Source organism: Erythrolamprus reginae, chromosome 8, assembly GCF_031021105.1.
Source record: "Erythrolamprus reginae isolate rEryReg1 chromosome 8, rEryReg1.hap1, whole genome shotgun sequence".
NCBI lineage: Eukaryota > Metazoa > Chordata > Lepidosauria > Squamata > Dipsadidae > Erythrolamprus > Erythrolamprus reginae.
This window is the reverse complement of record NC_091957.1, coordinates 2,723,425-2,740,850: the sequence shown is the minus strand read 5'-3', so window position 1 is coordinate 2,740,850 and position 17,426 is coordinate 2,723,425. Positions and strand designations below refer to the sequence as shown.

Genomic DNA, 17,426 nt, shown 5'->3' with positions numbered 1-17,426 from the left:
TTGGTGCCTCTTGAACAAAAGGCACCAGATTTGTGCAGCCGCCTCTGTATTATTTGCACAGGCTGTGACCTCTTTTCTTCACCTGGAAAGCAGCGTGGATTGTAAAGGAGGAGGCAGATCACGCAGTACTGTGGCCTGCCAGCTGCAAGCAGCCCTGGCGGCAGACTCAGATGAGGAGGAGGTTGGGGAGGAACTTGGGCCAGTTCTGGAGTCTGGGGAAGGAAGTCTGGAGTCTGGTGGAGGCTCTGCATTGGATGCAGAGAAAGAGCCGGCGTTGTCCAACATAGCCGCCCTGAGTCTACGGAGAGGGGCGACATACAAATCTAATAAATAATAATAATAAATAATAATAATTTCCCAGCTAGCAGAGAGGCAGCTGCCTTTGGAGGGTGAGAATAGACTAGACTAGACTAGACTAGAATAGAATAGAATAGAAAAGGAGAGAGAAGAGAGAGAGAGAGAAGAATAGAATAGAATAGAATGGAATAGAGAAGAGAATAAGAGAAAAGAGAATAGACTAGACTAGAATGGAATGGAATGGAATGGAATAGAGAAGAATAGGAAAGAGAAGAGAGAGAGAAAGAAGAATAGAATAGAATAGAGAAGAATAGAATAGAAGAGAAAAGAGAATAAGAGAAAAGAGAACAGACTAGAATAGAATGGAATAGAATAGAATAGAACAGAATAGAGAAGAATAGTAAAGAGAGGAGATAGAGAAAGAAGAATAGAATAGAGAAGAATAGAATAGAATAGAGAGAAGAGAATGAGAGAATAGATTAGAATAGAATAGAGAATAATAGAAAAGAGAAGAGAGAGAGAAAAATAGAAGAGAGAAGAATAGAAGAGAGAAGAGAAGAGAATAAGAGAAAAGAGACTAGACTAGAGTAGAGTAGACTAGACTAGAATAGAATAGAATGGAATTCTTTGTTGGCCAAGTGTGATTGGACTTACAAGGAATTTGTCTTTGGTGCAGATGCTCTCAGTGTACATAAAAGAAAAGATAAGTTTGCCAAGAATCATAAGCTACAACACTTAATGATAGTCTGGGTACAAATGAGCCATCAAATTGTATTAGGAACCAGTCAATATCCATTGTAAGGATACAAGCAACAAGTTACAATCCTAAGTGGGAGGAGATGGGTGATAGGAATGATGAGAAGACGAACGAGCAGGGGGTTGGACTAGATAACCTACAAGGTCCCTTCCAACTCTTATAATAAATAAAATAAAATATAGTAATATTAATGCAACTTTAGTAAATAGTTTGACAGTGGGGAGGAAATTATTTGTTTAGCAGAGTGATGGTGTTGGATGGATGGATGGACGGACGGACGGACGGACGATGGATAAATAAAATGAATGGATGGAAAATAGCCTGCCCGTCTTTAACATTCCTGCCATTTGAACAGAAACCTTTGTTTTAAAAAAAAAATGCTCTTTCTGTCTCAGAACTTGAGCTGGCTGGAGGAGAAAGAGAAGGATGTCGTGAGCGCCCTGCGTTACTTTAAGACCATCGTGGACAAAATGGCCATCGACAACAAAGTATTGGAGATGTTGCCAGGATCAGCCACCAAAGTTCTGGAAGCCATCTTGCCTCTGGTTCAGACGGACCCACGGATTCAGCAGAGGTGAGTGACTCGTGACGCAAGAGGGTTGAGTAGGTTGGATGGAGAGCTTAGTACTAATCGGCGAGTCCCTTCCCCCCAAATCTACAACAGAGTTTGGGGTGCTCATTGTGTAGGTTGGATGGAGAACTTTCTACAGGTTGATTTCAACAACAGTTTGTTAACAAGTTGGAATTTAAGGTTGGTCTTTCTTTCATTATTATTAATAACATTGCTACTTTCATATCCTATTTTTATTATTGTTGTTTTTCCCCTTGTGCTGTTAATATAATATACAGATGACAGGCTAGCAATTTGCAGAACAGATTTAGTAGTTTAAAATTATCTTGGCCTCTTTTTTTGCAAGGGGTGGAAGTTTACCCTATATTATATTAATCAGCATTCAACCAGGGAGGATTCTATGTTTATATGTTTTAATCTCCTCCCCTCCCCCCAGACACGTTTTTGTTTTTGATGTAGTTTTGTTGTGTTATTTTCTTCTTTCGCTTTAAAAAAAAATACATTGGTATTGGTATTTCCAAAGACGGGCTACAAAAATGGTAGAAGGTCTTAAGCATAAAATGTATCAGGAGAGACTTCATGAACTCCATCTGAATAGTCTGGAGGACAGAAGGAAAAAGGGGAATATGATCGAAACATTTAAATATGTTCAAGGGTTAAATAAGGTTCAGGAGGGAAGTGTTTTTTAATAGGAAAGTGAACCCAAGAACAAGGGGACACAATCTGAAGTTAGTTGGGGGAAGATCAGAAGCCACGTGAGAAAATATTATTTGACTGAAAGAGTAGTAGATGCTTGGAACAAACTTCCAGCAGACATGGTTGGTAAATCCACAGGGACTGAATTGAAACATGCCTGGGATAAAAATAGATCCATCCTAAGATAAAAATACAGGAAACAGTCTAAGGGCATACTAGATGGACCAGGAGGTCTTTTTCTGCCGTCAATCTTCTGTGTTTCTATTTTGTCTTTGAACTTCCTTCCAATAAACTCAATAGTGCGCAAAGGGAGAGGGAACTGTCTGTAGAGAGGAATTAAGGGTTAGTGGCAGCGCCTAGCTGAAATCTGAGGATTCGTAACCCAAGGCATCGTCTTCCTTCTAACCTCTTCTTCCTCTTTCACTTCTGCAGTTCCGCCATCACTTCCTGTTACAGCCGCGTGTATCAGAGCTTGGGGAACTTGATACGATGGTCCGATCAGGTGATGCTTGAAGGCATTAACTCTGAAGACAAAGAGGTGGTGACTACAGTTAAGGGAGTTATCAAGGCCGTTCTGGATGGAGTTAAGGTATGGGTCCGACTTGGTGTGTCCCGTTAACTCCTTGTAGAGTTACTCTCCTTGAGTGTGTAAGGACCAGCAAAGGCGATAAAGGGGTTGAAGGCTAAAGTGTACGATGAATGGTCAGTCCCTGGATGGCAGGTGATCAGGAAATTTTGAGGTTGGACTAGGAAGTTATAATATCCCCAAAGAAGGTAGTAATAAACTACAGTGATACCTCGTCTTACAAACTTAATTGGTTCCGGGACGAGGTTTGTAAGGTGAAAAGTTTGTAAGATGAAACAATGTTTCCCATAGGAATCAATGGAAAAGCGATTAATGCGTGCAAGCCCAAAACACACCCCTTTTGCCAGCCGAAGCGCCCGTTTTTGCACTGCTGGGATTCCCCTGAGGCTCCCCTCCATGGGAAACCCCAACTCCAGACTTCCGTGTTTTTGTGATGCTGCAGGGGAATCCCAGCAGCGCAAAAACAGGTGCTTCGCTGGCAACCGAAGTCCAGAGGTGGTGTTTCCCAGTGAGGGGAGCCTCAGCAAAATTGCAGCATCACAAAAACACGGAAGTTCGGAGGTGGGGTTTCAAGGACTTCCGTGTTTTTGCGCTTCGGCTGGCAAAAGGGGTGAGTTTTGGGCTTGCACGCATTAATTGCTTTTCCATTGATTCCTATGGGAAACATTGTTTCGTCTTACAAACTTTTCACTTTACAAACCTCGTCCCGGAACCAATTAAGTTCGTAAGACGAGGTATCACTGTACTTCCATATCGTGGCCAGAAAACTATATGAAGGAGAGGACACCGTCTACCCAACCTTGGCTGAATGGTTGAAGAAATGTGCAGCAGTTGCCAAGATATCTAATTCCATCCTGGGTTGTTTCAAACAGAAGCATAGAATCAAGATCATGTGAAGCGTTAGTGCCACTTTACAAAACCCTACTCAGGCCACACCTGGAGCACTGCAACCACCCTACTTAAAAGATGTTGAGACTTTTGAAAAAGTTCAGGGAAGGACAACTAAGAGGATCAAAGGTCTCGAGACCAAAACGCATGAAGAACGGTGGCAGGATTTGAGTTTGGATGACGAAAAGAAGAATTAAGGGTGACAAGATAGCAATAGTTGTGTGAGCCGCTCCGAGTCTCCGGAGAGGGGCGGCATACAAATCTAATTTTTTATTATTATTATTATTATTATTATTATTATTATTATTATTATTATTATTATTATGATTGATTGATTGATTGATTGTTAGAGTTGGAAGGGACCATACGGGTCATCAAGTCCAACCCCCTGCCTAAGCAGGAATCCTAAAGCCCCCCAGCCAAGTGGCAGTCCAATCTCCTCTTGAAAGTGTCCAGAGTTGGGGAGTTCACAACATCCGCTGGTAGGTTGTTCCACTGGTTGATCGTTCTGACCGTCAGGAAGTTCTTCCTTATTTCCAGGTTGAATCTCTCCTTGGTCAGCTTCCAGCCGTTGTTCCTCATCCGGCCCTCCGGTGCCCTGGAGAATAAAGTGACCCCCTCCTCTCTGTGGCAACCCCTCGTATACCTGTAGACTGCTATCATGTCCGCTCTGGCCCTCGTTTTCTCTAGGCTATCCATGCCCAGTTCCCGCAGTCTCTCTTCATAAGTCTTGGTTTCGAGACCCCTGATCATTTTGGTTGCTCTTTTCTGCACCTTCTCCAGAGTTTCAATGTCTTTTTTGAAGTGTGGTGACCAGAACTGAACACAGTATTAGTGTACTAACAATAGTGTGTGAGGAAGTAGTGTGTGAGGCAGACAGTTCAGTGACTAGCACTGATGTTATTTCCTATTTTCATTGCGTAACGAATCGTCTGCTTGAAAACGACCAAGCTCAGAACTTCTGTGAATGTAAACAGAGAGAAAGTCCCACTCCCTTCTAGCATTGATGAGGTTACCAAGTTGGGTTATGAAACGTCTGTTAGAAACCCACCCAGCTCATTTCCACCCTGAGCTACAAATATTCTCCTTTATTAGTAATTCATTTTCCATCTCCTCTGGTCACTGGAAGACATATTCAGTTCCCATTTTCTTTCCAAATATTCCATTGGTGCCAAAGGTGGTTTCTATCTTGGCTATAACGCATTCTGTACATTGATGTGGGGTAACCAACCTTGGTTACCTTGAAAAGAATCTGCACTGTGGCTTGGCCCCTTCTAAAAGCTGCAACCACAGGCCTGCTTGAAAACTGAAAAGAGGCTACGTTATACACAGATGGCCGATTTCTTCCAAACAAGCCAGGAATTGCAAGAGGAGAACAAACTAGATTTGCAATTCCAGCTAGGACAGAAGCTGTGCTTTGAATGCCACTGTCCAGGGAATAGGGAATAAATAAATAGGGAATAAATAAATGAGTTTTGGAGGAGAGTGATAAGAAATGAGGAGGTCTTTGGGGCAATAAGATGGATGCGTATATATATATATATTGCATCCATATATATTGCATCCATATCCTCATATATATTTGCATCCATCTAGATAGATAGATAGAGATAGAGATATATAAAGGATAAAGATGGATGCAAAATATATATATTTTGCATCCATCTTATTGCCCCAAAGACCTCCTAATTTCTTCTCGCTCTCCTTCATATATATTTGTGTGTGTGTGTGTCACAATGTCTTAATTGTTCACCTGACAATCAATCTCCAAAACATTTAAAATTTACTTTAAACTATTAAAAAGTTACTAAGCTTTCGTCAGTCCCTACTGACACTCTGATGAAGTCAGTAGGGACTGACAAAAGCTTAGTAACACACACACACACACATACACATATATATAATTTTTGTGTGTGTGTGTGTTCTGTTGATAACAGGAGCTGGTGAAACTCACAATTGAAAAGCAGGAACACCCTTCTCCCACCAGCCCGGTCAAGCCCACCTTACCTGTGCCTACAGCAGACAGGTGAGTAACCATGGATTTCTGATAAAGGTTAAATGGTAGAATGGCGCAGACTCAGAGGTGTTTAGCTCCCATTGGCTGACTTAGATACTATGCTTATTCATTGGCTGGTCTTATCTTCCAATTCATGAATATTCTAACAGAACGGCCCGTCAGCAGCTTCCCTGATTGGCTGGTGCCATAATTCAATTCAATTCAATTTATTAGATTTGTATGCCGCCCCTCTCCGTAGACTTGGAGCGGCTCACAACAATAATAACACAATATATAACAAATCTAATAATTAAAAGTCACTAAAAACCCCTTATTGAAAAGAAAACATACACACAAACATACCATACATAAATTGTATAGGCCCGGGGGAGATGTCTCAGTTCCCCCATGCCTGGCGGCAGAGGTGGGTTTTAAGAAGTTTATGAAAGACAAGGAGGGTGGGGGCAGTTCTAATCTCCAGGGGGGAGCTGGTTCCAGAGGGTCGGGGCCGCCACAGAGAAGGCTCTTCCCATTCCCAGTCTCAGTCCTGCATCGAAGATGCTCTCTCCGTCTCAACCACGTTTCTCCCCTCTCCAGCCAGTTGGAGCTTCCCTTGACGGATCGCGAGATGGAGATCCTCAACAAGACAGCGGGATTGACGCCCACCACAGAAGCCTTGGCAGATGCCACGGACGAAGAGGTCGCCCCACCGAAACCGCCCCTCCCTTGCATTCGGGTGGCTGAAAACAGGTAAACGCACCTGGAAGAAAGTCATAATTCCGCCCTTAGGCTTCCCGGTGCTAAAGAAGAGCTGGTTTTTCACAATGCTCGTGGCCTTCAACTCAGTAGAACATAATTCTTTATTGGCCAAGTATGATTGGACCCACAAGGAATTTGTCTTTGGTGCAGATGCTCTCAGTGTACATAAAAGAAAAGAGACATTTGTCAAGAATCAGGAGGCACAAAACTTGATGATTGTCATAGAGGTCAAATAAGCAATGAAGAAACAATCAATATTAATAAAAATCTTAAGGATACAAGCAACAAGTTACAGTCATACAGTCATATGTGGGAGGAGATGGGTGATAGAATGATGAGAAAAAACTACTAGTAATAGTAGTGCAGACTTAGTAAATAGTTGGACAGTGTTGAGGGAATTATTTGTTTAGCAGAGTGAGGGCGTTTGGGAAAAAACTGTCCTTTTGTCTAGTTGTCTTGGTGTGTAGTGCTCTGAAGCGACGTTTTGAGGATAAGAGTTGAAATAGTTTATGTCCAGGATGTGAGGGGTCAGTCAATATTTTCCCCGCCCTCTTTTTGACTCGTGCAGTATTACAGGTCCTCAATGGAAGGCAGGTTGGCAGCAATTGTTTTTTCTGCAGTTCTGATTCTCCTCTGAAGTCTGTGTCGGTCTTGCTGGGTTGTAGAACCAAACTAGACAGTTATAGAGGTGCAAATGACAGACTCTTACAACCAGTTGCAATGTCATTTTTTTTAAAAAAGTGACTTGTGCCCATTTTTCAGACTGAACCACCTTTGCAACCTCCCCCACAGTGACGTGATCAAAATTTGGATGAAAATATAATTAGAAAAAATATTTATTTATTTACTCAAATGTTTATGCCACCCACCGTGGAAAGCAAGGTCACCGGTGGAAGGGAAACTCACTTTACAACAATATTTTATCAGCCGAGGTAGAGTTGCAGTACTGCAGGCCACTAAAGCTGACTGCTAGATCTGTAGGTCAGTGGTTCAAATCTCACCACCGGCTTAAGGTTGACTCAGCCTTCCGTCCTTCCGAGGTGGGTCAAATGAGGACTCGGATTGTGGGGGCCATAGGCTGGCTCTGTTAAAAAGTGCTATTGCTAACATGTTGAGTCTAAGGAGAAGGGCGGCATAAAACTCAAATAAATAAATATTTTAATTTTCCTTCCTCTTGCGCAGCCTTCCACCAGCCTTGCCCCCTAAGAAGCGTCAATCAGCACCCTCCCCCACACGAGTGGCTATCGTCGCCCCCATGAGCCGAACAACCAGTGGTTCCAGTTTACCCATCGGGATCAACAAACAGGTAAATTTACCGGCCGTATCTAACCAATATGCTTATTATCCAGATAGGATGCTGTGTTCAATTCAAATCTCTTTTTTTTAATAATTTTTTTAAATTTTATTTATATACATAAATACAATACATAAATCAATACCACTACATTTAAAAGAAAGAAAAAACAAAAGAACAAAGAAAAACAAACAGCATTTGGACGTATTTGCAGCATATCCCAAAGGAAAAATGGTTCCAACTATGGTAACATTCTATTATAGCTCTATTAAATTATGTGCATACGTCCATGATAATATCCACCTCCCATCAATAGCGCTAGCATTTAGACTTATATACCACTTCATGGTGCTTTATAGCCTTCTCTAAGCGGCTGACAGAATCAGCCTCTTGCCCCCAGCAATCTGGTTCCTCATGTGACCCACCTTGGAAGGATGGAAGGCTGAGTCAACCTTTAGGAGGGGAGGGAAGGGAAGGGAGGGAGGAAGGGAGGAAGCAATAGCAATAGCATTTAGACTTATAGACCACTTCACAGTGCTTTATAGCCCTCTCTAAGCGGGTTACAGAGAGTCAGCCTCCTGCCCGCAACAATTTGGGTCCTCATTTGACCCACCTTGGAAGGGTGGAAGGCTGAGTCAACCTGGAGCCTGGTGGGATTTGAACTGGTGAACTACAGCCCGCAGTCAGCAGAAGCAGCTTTCAGTAGTGCACTCAAACCACTGTGCCATGAAGGCTCTCTACCAGTTCGTCCGAACCTGGGTGAACCGGTAGCATCCCACCACTGATATTCATCTCCTCCTGTCCATAATTAATAATAATAATAATAATAATTCCAAATAATAATAATAATTCCAAAAGAACAACTTCCTTTCTGGATTCAGGGGCTTAAAACGTAGCTGTCCGTTTCCTGTATTACGAAATGAGAAAACCAAAGAGTGTTGTCCAGGATATGTACCTTGTTTAATTCCAAGATCGGTGGTTTATTAAAAAGGGGTTTGACTTTACTCGTGCCTCTTTCTCCTTCCCACCTGCAGGAATTTGAAAACGACTGCTACCCCCAACGGAGGCTGTCGGGGGGCAGCCAGTCCTATGGAGGAGAATCTCCTCGCCTCTCACCCTACAGCAGCATGGGAAAGCTGAGCAAATCGGACGAGCAACTGTCCTCGTTGGATTGCGACAGCGGGCAGTGCTCGCACAACACAAGCTGTGAAACGTTAGGTAAAGAGACACGGTCTGCTTTATGCTGAGGGATGTGTCCAATTAAACTGATTTAACTGGTCCAATTAAACTGATTGATTACTAAAGAATCTGTGCCCAAGAAACCTCTCAACTAATGGTCAACATCTGATTTGCGTTAGATAGTATACACTATGTATATACTATATTCAAAGCAGCACGAAGCTAACAACTTCAGCCTGATGATGGTGAATGTGATTTCACCGAAACGTCGCATAGACACTCAAAATATTACATGGGGTAAAACCCGAACTCAGAACAATCTACATACATGTACCCGTGAAAATCTATGAAAACAAATATATATACATATATATATATATATCTCACATGTTTTTGCTGAATTTTTAAAATTAAGGGAGACTGGGATAGCGCTATTTCGGCCTTATTCTGGCCTCATCAGCTAGCCATACCCTTACTGGGATTTGATCCTGGGGCCTCTGCCTTGTAAGGCAGACAATTAACCTCTAGGCCACCAGATCTGATCCCTTCAGCTTTGTACCAGGGAGGGGCTATATGTTTTTTCTGTTGGATCACCCTGGTATATTGAAGGAACGTCACAGTTTCCTTTTTGCCTTATAGGCCCAACCCAGGGCCATTTCAAGGCAGTTAATTTGTTCATAGCCAACAAACTATGTCCTGTATGTATCACATGTTTTTGCTGAATTTTAAAAATTAAGGAAGACTAGGATAGCGCTATTTCGGCCTTATTCTGGCCTCATCAGCTAGCCATACCCTTACTGGGATTTGATCCTGGGGCCTCTGCCTTGTAAGGCAGAGAATTAACCTCTAGGCCACCAGATCTGATCCCTTCAGCTTTGTATATATAAAAATTAGGTCCCAACTCTCTTGTGGTTCACACATCGTTTCTTACTCTCTCCCGTGCAGATCATTACGACCCTGATTACGAGTTCTTGCAGCAGGATCTCTCGAACACGGACCAGATCCCCCAGCCGGGACTTGGCGTACTCAGCCCTTTGCCGGAGGGCCTGCGGGAATCTGCCTCTCCGTTTCTTGGACAATCTTTCCAACTGCCCGAGAATTGTATCTACTCCCCAACCGCTGCGCCGGCCGTCGAGATCCCACCGGCTCTACCCGAGAAGAAGAGGAGAGGGACAGCAGCGGCTCCTGCCTTCGACGTCTCCGGGTGTCGGGTCCTCCTGGAGAGGCACCCTTCGCAATACGACAATATTTCGGAGGAGGACTTGAGCGTCCCGACGCTGTTGCCCTGGGTGTTCACCCCTTACACGGCTGTGCTGCCTTATCAGCCTGGGAAGGCAGCCCCCCCTGTCGAATTCCTGGCGGATTTCTCCAGTCCCCACGCGCCCCGGGAATCGGAGGAGCCCCCACCCCTGCCGGAGAAGAAAAACAAACACAGTAAGTGCTCCCTTGGTCTTTAAAAAACCCCTAACACAGACGTATAAAAAATAAGAAGTCAATTAAATTTCATTCCTTCTCTTCTCCTTTCCTTTCTTTCCTTCTTTCTTTTTCTCCCTTCATTTCTTTATCTGTCTTTTCTCCTTTCTTTCCTTCTTTCCTTCTTTTTCCTTCCTTCCTTTCTTTATCTATCTTTTCTCCTTCCTTCCTTCTTTCTTTCCTTCTTTTTTCTTCCTTCCTTCCTTTATCTATCTTTTCTCCTTCCTTCCTTCCTTCCTTCCTTCTTTCCTTCTTTTTCCTTCCTTCCTTTCTTTATCTTTTCTCCTTCCTTCTTTCTTTCCTTCTTTTTCCTTCCTTTATCTGTCTTTTCTCCTTCCTTCCTTCCTTCCTTCCTTCTTTCTTTCCTTCTTTTTCCTTCCTTCCTTTCTTTATCTATCTTTTCTCCCTTCTTTCCTTCTTTCTTTCTTTCCTTCTTTTTCCTTCCTTCCTTTCTTCATCTGTCTTTTTTCCCTTCTTTCCTTCCTTCTTCCCTCCCTCCCTCGCATCCTTCTTTTCCTTTTCTTTTTATCCCTTCCAACTCTGTTATTCTTCTACTTCCCATTGTAGGACAGTGAGTCCACCCAACATAATCCCCGGAATCATATCATAAAGCCCCTGGGCAATATATAATTAAGAATTCAGTCTTAGCAAGATCAATTTAAAATGTTTTTTTCCCCCACCTGCCGCAGTGAGTTTCTCTTCTAGTTTCCATCATAGGACCACGAGCGCTTCAAAATATCGCCCCAAACTTCCTGCCTGTTGCATATGCTTCAAAACCGCAGCCGGGGAACTTCCCCCACCCCCACAGAATTGCAAAATTAAACTAGACCAGCGTATGATTCACCACCAAGATCGGAGCAATTATCCCGACCTCAACAGGCGTAAAACTAGTGGTCTGCTTTTAAAGAATTTACCTCCCAAGAAACATGAAGATTGTATGATTACCAAGGACTAGATATATACATACATACAGAGAGAGAGAGAGAGAGAGATGATAGGTAGGTAGGTAGGTAGATGATGGATGGATGGTTAGATGATGGATGAATAGATAGATAAATAGATAGACAGATAGAAATAGACATATAGACAGATAGATATAGGTGATAGATAGGTAGGTAAGTAGATGATGGGTGGATGGATGGATGGATAGATGATATATGGATAGATAGACAGACAGACAGAGACAGGTAGATATATAGATATAGGTGATAGGTAGGTAAGTAGATGACGCGTGGATGGATGGATGGATAGATAGAAACAGACAGATACAAATAAGATAGACAGATATAAAGATAGATAGATAGATAGATAGATAGATAGATAGATAGATAGATAGATAGATAGATAGATAGATAGACCAGCTCAAAGTCGACTCGGCCTTCCATCCTTCTGAAATGGGTCAAACGAGCACCCAGATTGTTGGGGGAAAGAGGCTGATTCTGTAAACCACTTAGAGAGGGCTGTTAAAGCATTATGAAGTGGTATACAAGTCTAAATGCTAATGCTATCTATCTATCTATCTATCTATCTATCTATCTATCTATCTATCTATCTATCTATCTATCTATCTATCTATATCGAAGAGCCAGGGTGGCGCAGTGGTTAGAGTGCAGCCATGCAGGCTACTTCAACTAACTGCTAGCTGTAATTCAGCAGTTCAAATCTCACCACCGGCTCGAGGTTGACTCAGCCTTCCATCCTTCCAAAGACGGTCAAATGGGGACCCAAATTGTTGGCGGCAAGAGGCTGATTCTATCCACCGCTTAGAGAGGGTTGTAAAAGCACCACGAAGCGGCATTTAAAAATGCTATTGCTAAATTCAATTTCTCTCTTGCAGTGTTGGCCTACATGCAGTTTGTGGAGGACTACTCCGAGCCTCAGCCTTCCATGTTCTACCAAACCCCGCAGAACGAGCATATCTACCAGCAGAAGAATAAGCACCTGATGGAGGTTTATGGATTCAGTGACTCCTTCAGCAGCCAGGACCTGGCCCCTCCTCCCGCTCTTCCACCCAAACAGAGGCAGATGGTGAGACCTCCCCACCTCTAATAGTCTTCTTCTGCTCCATCTTGGTTCGGTTCCTTCTTGCCCTAAAAGACACAAGCCCTCTGTTTTGGACCATGGTCCACATCCCTCGGCTTTGGGATTTATTCATTTATGCTGCCCCTCTTCGAGGAATTTTTTTTATTATTAGGAAATGTATTGATTCATTACTAGTAAATATATAGAATACATGTATAGAATACATCTATATATTTACTAGATTCATGATGATGATTTTTTTATTATTATTAGGTAATTTATTCATTATTAGGAAATTTTTATTATTAAGAAATTTATTCATTATTAGAAAATGATATCAATGAACGTGGGCATATGATGATGATGATGATGATGATGATGATGTCAATACAGCACAGCAAACGAGATCACTATGCTGGATCTCGTATTTCATCCCCAGTCGGGCGCTTCCCAAGCACCTAGGACTGCGTGATGTAGCGGCGAATTATGTGTGCGGATCCCAGTAAAGCCGCCTTTTGCAATTGACAGATGGAGATTTTGTCAATTCCGATGGTTTTCAAATGTCCGCTGAGATCCTTTGGCCCTGCGCCCAGCGTGCCAAGGACCACTGGGACCACTTTCACGGGCTTATGCCAGAGTCGTTGCAGCTCGATTTTTAGATCTTCGTATTTCACTAATTTCTCTAGCTGCTTCTCCTCTATTCTGCTGTCTCCTGGGATTGCGATGTCGATGATCCATACTTTCTTTTTCTCCACGATCGCAATGTCTGGTGTGTTATGCTTCAGAATTTGGTCAGTCTGAAGTCCCACAGTATTATTATTATTATTATTATTATTATTATTATTATTATTATTATTATTATTGTTATTATTATGTCAATACAACACAGCAAACGAGATCACTGCTGGATTTCGTATTTCATCACCAGTCGGGCGCTTCCCAAGCACCTAGGACTGAGTGATGTAGCAGTGAATTATGTTTGCCGATCCCAGTAAAGCGGCCTTTTGCAATTGACAGATGGAGATTTTGTCAATTCCGATGGTTTTCAAATGTCCACTGAGATCCTTTGGCACTGCGCCCAGCGTGCCAAGTACTATTGTTGTTGTTGTTGTTGTTGTTGTTGTTGTTATTATTATTATTATTATTATTATTATTATTATTATTATGTCAATACAACACAGCAAACGAAATCACTGCTGGATTTCATATTTCATCACCAGTCGGGAACTTCCCAAGCACCTAGGACTGCGTGATGTACCCGCAAATTATGTTTGCCGATCCCAGTAAAGCAGCCTTTTGCAATTGACAGATGGAGATTTTGTCAATTCCGATGGTTTTCAAATGTCCGCTGAGATCCTTTGGCATTGCACCCAGCCTTCTTCTTCCAAGTTTCGCACCCATAGTAGAGTTGGAAGGGACCTCCTGAAGCGATGGAGGCTGTTCTCTTTTTTTTCCTTTCGCCTTTCTCCCTCGCTCCTTTTCTTTCTCTCCTCCAACAGGCTGTTTTCCCTGCTCCCTTCTCTTCTGTCTCCTACTGTGTCCAGCCACCTAAGGGTCCCCCGGCCTTCGAGGAGGTCGGCACGGGCCAGGGACTCAGCGTCTCCGTCTCTAACTCCTTCCTCCAGCACCACAGCTCTTTCCCCGCGCACTCGGTGAGTGGCTAACGCAAACCTTTCCTTTCACAGCTTTTTATTCCTCTCGCTCTCTTTCCATTCAATTATGACAGACTCCAAATGAGTGAACCATGCGGCCAGGCAATAGGGAAAGCAAGTCAAAGGCTTGGCTGCATAGCTAGAGGTATAACAAGCAGGAAAAAGGAGATTGTGATCCCGCTGTATAGAGCGCTGGTGAGGCCCCATTTGGAATAATACTGTGTCCAGTTCTGGAGACCTCACCTACAAAAAGAGATGGATCAAACTGAACAGGTCCAAAGACGGGCTACAAGAATGGTGGAAGGTCTTAAGCATAAAACGTATCAGGAAAGACTTCATGAACTCCATCTGTATAGTCTGGAGGACAGAAGGAAAAGGGGGGACATGATCAAAACATTTAAATAGGTTAAAGGGTTAAATAAGATTCAGGAGGGAAGTGTTTTTAATAGGAAAGTGAACACAAGAACAAGGGGACACAATCTGAGGTCAGTTGGGGAATAGATCAGAAGCAATGTGAGAAAATATTATTTTACTGAAAAGAGTAGAAGATGCTTGGAACAAACTCCCAGCAGACGTGGTTGGTCAATCCACAGGAGCTGAATTTAAACATGCCTGGGATAAACATAGATCCATCCTAAGATAAAATACAGGAAATAGTATAACGGCAGACGAGATGGACCATGGGGTCTTTTTCTGCCGTCAGTCTTCTATGTTTCTAGAAGAGAAGAGGAGAAGGAGGAAGATTACAGTGGGGTTCTTGGTTCTCACTGAGCTGGGCTGTTTCCATACAAATGTTTCGTGACCCAACTAGGTAATGTCATCTGTGCTAGAATGGAATGGGGTGGAGGAGGAAGAGAAGAAGGAGGAACAGAAAGACAACAAAGATGGCTATGGGTTTCTTGGTATTCCCTGAGCAGTTTCATGTCCTGCCACTTGCAGACGGAGGCCCTGTTGCCAGGGGACCTTTTATATTTCCAGTTTGGAGCTTTTCGTGCCATCTTTTATTTTTTTTGTCCGTCGCCCCGCGTGGAGACTCGAACTCGGTCCTCTCTCGGGCTTTGTCCTCTGGATTCTTAGCCGAGGGAGTTTTTCCAGCCGCCGAGCCATTGCGCTACTTTGTGTACCTTGTTCTAACTCCTTGTCTCTGTCTTTCTTTCTTTTTTCTCTCCTCTCCTCCCCTCCTCTCCCCCCCACTCAACTCCTCCCCTCCCCGCCGCTCGTTGCCGTTCCCCTCCCCTCTTCCTCTTCCATCGCCCTCCCGCCTTCCCAGCACAAATCGGTCTTCAGGTCTTTCTCCCAAGACTCCGTGCCTCGGAGTGGCCAAATCCCCGCCATCCCTCCCTTTCTCACATCGACCTCTCCTCCGACTTTGCCACCTGCGCAACCGGCTCCGAATTCGCACCCGCCGGCGGAGCCACCCACGTCCGGCTGGCCCCTTGGCACTGCGGAGCGGCCATCTTCTTCTTCCTCCTCCTCTTCCTCCTCTTCTTCCTCCTCTCAAGACAGCAGCGTAAACAAGACTGTTTCTGTCTCGCTTTCTTCCGAACCCTCTTTCACCAAAGCTCTCCGGAAATCTTCGGTGAGAAAACCTGACGGCGGGGGTGGGTGGGTGGTGAGGACTCCTTTTTGTGGGTCGGGCTGCGGGGACCGGTTTTAGCCGGCATAGCTTTCTGTGGTTTGCCATTGCCTCCTGCCTAGGGCAGAGAGAAAGTGGCTGGCCCAAAGTCACCCAGCTGCCTTTCATGGCTAAAGTTGGACTAGAACTCTCCATCTCCTGGTGATTGACTCAGAGTCACCCAACCAGTTTTCATGGCTAAGGCGGGACTAGAACTCTCCATCTCATGGTGATTGGCCCAAAGACACCTAGTTGGCTTTCATGCCTAAGGCAGGACTAGAACTCTCCATCCCCTGGTGATTGGCTCAAAGTCACCCAACTGACTTCCATCCCTAAGGCGGGACTAGAACTCACAATCTCCCAGTGATTGGCCCAAAGTCACCCGGTTCACGTTCAAACCTAAGGCGGGACTTGAACTCACCGTCTCCTGGTGATTGGCCCAAAGTCACCCAGTTGGCTTTCATTGCTAACATGAGACTAGAACTCCCAATCACAGGGTGATTGGCTCAAAGTCACCCAGCTGACTTCCATCCCTAAGGCGGGACTAGAACTCACAATCTCTAGTGATTGGCTCAAAGTCACCCAGTTGGTTTTCAGGCCTGGGGTGGGACTAGAACTCCCCATCTCCTGGTGATTGGCTCAAAGTCACCCAGTTGACTTTCAGGCCTAGGGCGGGACTAGAACCCACGGTCTCCGGGTGATTGGATTCCCTTCCCTTCTGTCTCTGTAGAGTGACAACGTTGTCGAGGTAACCGGGGAGGGTGAATACGTCAATCTTTATTCCTCGGGTCAAAGCAATGGGGAGCTGCTCCCTGCCTACTCGGAACGAGTAAGTAAAGCCAGGATGAGCCCTGGGAACGGCTCGGGAGGCCTACTGGGAATAAGGAGCAGGGAAACCATTTGGGCCTCATGTCTCATCGCCTGCCAGCATTCAGAACCAAGCACACACCCTGACACTGATGGTGTTACCTAGCTGGGTCATGTATTGTCTGTAAGAAAAAATAGCCAAGCTTAGAGAGCACCAAGGACTCCACAGTCCTCCTCTTCCTCCTCTTCTTCCTCTTCTTCCTCCTCTTCCTCCCTGCAAAACCCATTCCCTTCTAGCACTGATAACATTACCTAGTTGGCTCATGAAACGTCTGCATGGAAACAACCAAGCTCAGAGAGCACCACAGGCTTCCTCCCCTTCCTCCTCCTCCTCCATAAAAACTCCTATAACCAGGATCAGAAAAGCAATGTTGTTTCCCCCCTTTTGAGAACCTCTGCTAAGGACTTTCCTATCGTCCCCCTGTGGGCTTTACACATCACCTGGACTGTTTATTTGTTTATTTATTAACCTGATTTATAATGCTCGCCAGTGTATTTATAAGTATTTATCAATGCTAATTTGTGATGCTCGTAAGTGTGAAAAACCATCCTAGGTCACTTTTTTTTCCCATGCCGGCGTAACTTCAAACTTTGAAACTTTTTTTTCCCCTCCAGGAAACGCCAATCATTAAGGATGACCACATCAAAGATTCTACCTCTGCGAGCGTGGCCCCCGGGGAGGAAAAGCACGAGAGCGAAAGGTGAGGTTCTCCTCGACTTACGACCAACATTTCCGTCGCTAAGTGAGACGTAGATCCAGTGGGTTTCTCCCCA

At 44.2% G+C, this 17,426-nt stretch overlaps 1 protein-coding gene across 2 annotated transcripts in view; it reads left to right on the top strand.

Moving 5' to 3' along the window:
- The window catches only part of RAPGEF1 (Rap guanine nucleotide exchange factor 1), a 60,326-nt gene that overhangs the window by 27,318 nt on the left and 15,582 nt on the right, over window positions 1-17,426 (top strand). The window contains exons 3-14 of one of the 2 annotated variants that reach the window (XM_070758677.1): window positions 1,450-1,628; window positions 2,754-2,910; window positions 5,733-5,821; window positions 6,389-6,541; window positions 7,733-7,856; window positions 8,879-9,062; window positions 9,969-10,457; window positions 12,334-12,524; window positions 14,018-14,170; window positions 15,441-15,749; window positions 16,516-16,614; window positions 17,268-17,353. In XM_070758677.1, coding sequence (XP_070614778.1) covers window positions 1,450-1,628; window positions 2,754-2,910; window positions 5,733-5,821; window positions 6,389-6,541; window positions 7,733-7,856; window positions 8,879-9,062; window positions 9,969-10,457; window positions 12,334-12,524; window positions 14,018-14,170; window positions 15,441-15,749; window positions 16,516-16,614; window positions 17,268-17,353 — 2,213 coding nt within the window. The remainder of the gene's footprint in view (window positions 1-1,449; window positions 1,629-2,753; window positions 2,911-5,732; window positions 5,822-6,388; window positions 6,542-7,732; window positions 7,857-8,878; window positions 9,063-9,968; window positions 10,458-12,333; window positions 12,525-14,017; window positions 14,171-15,440; window positions 15,750-16,515; window positions 16,615-17,267; window positions 17,354-17,426) is intronic. The other variant, XM_070758676.1, reaches the window with a different exon arrangement.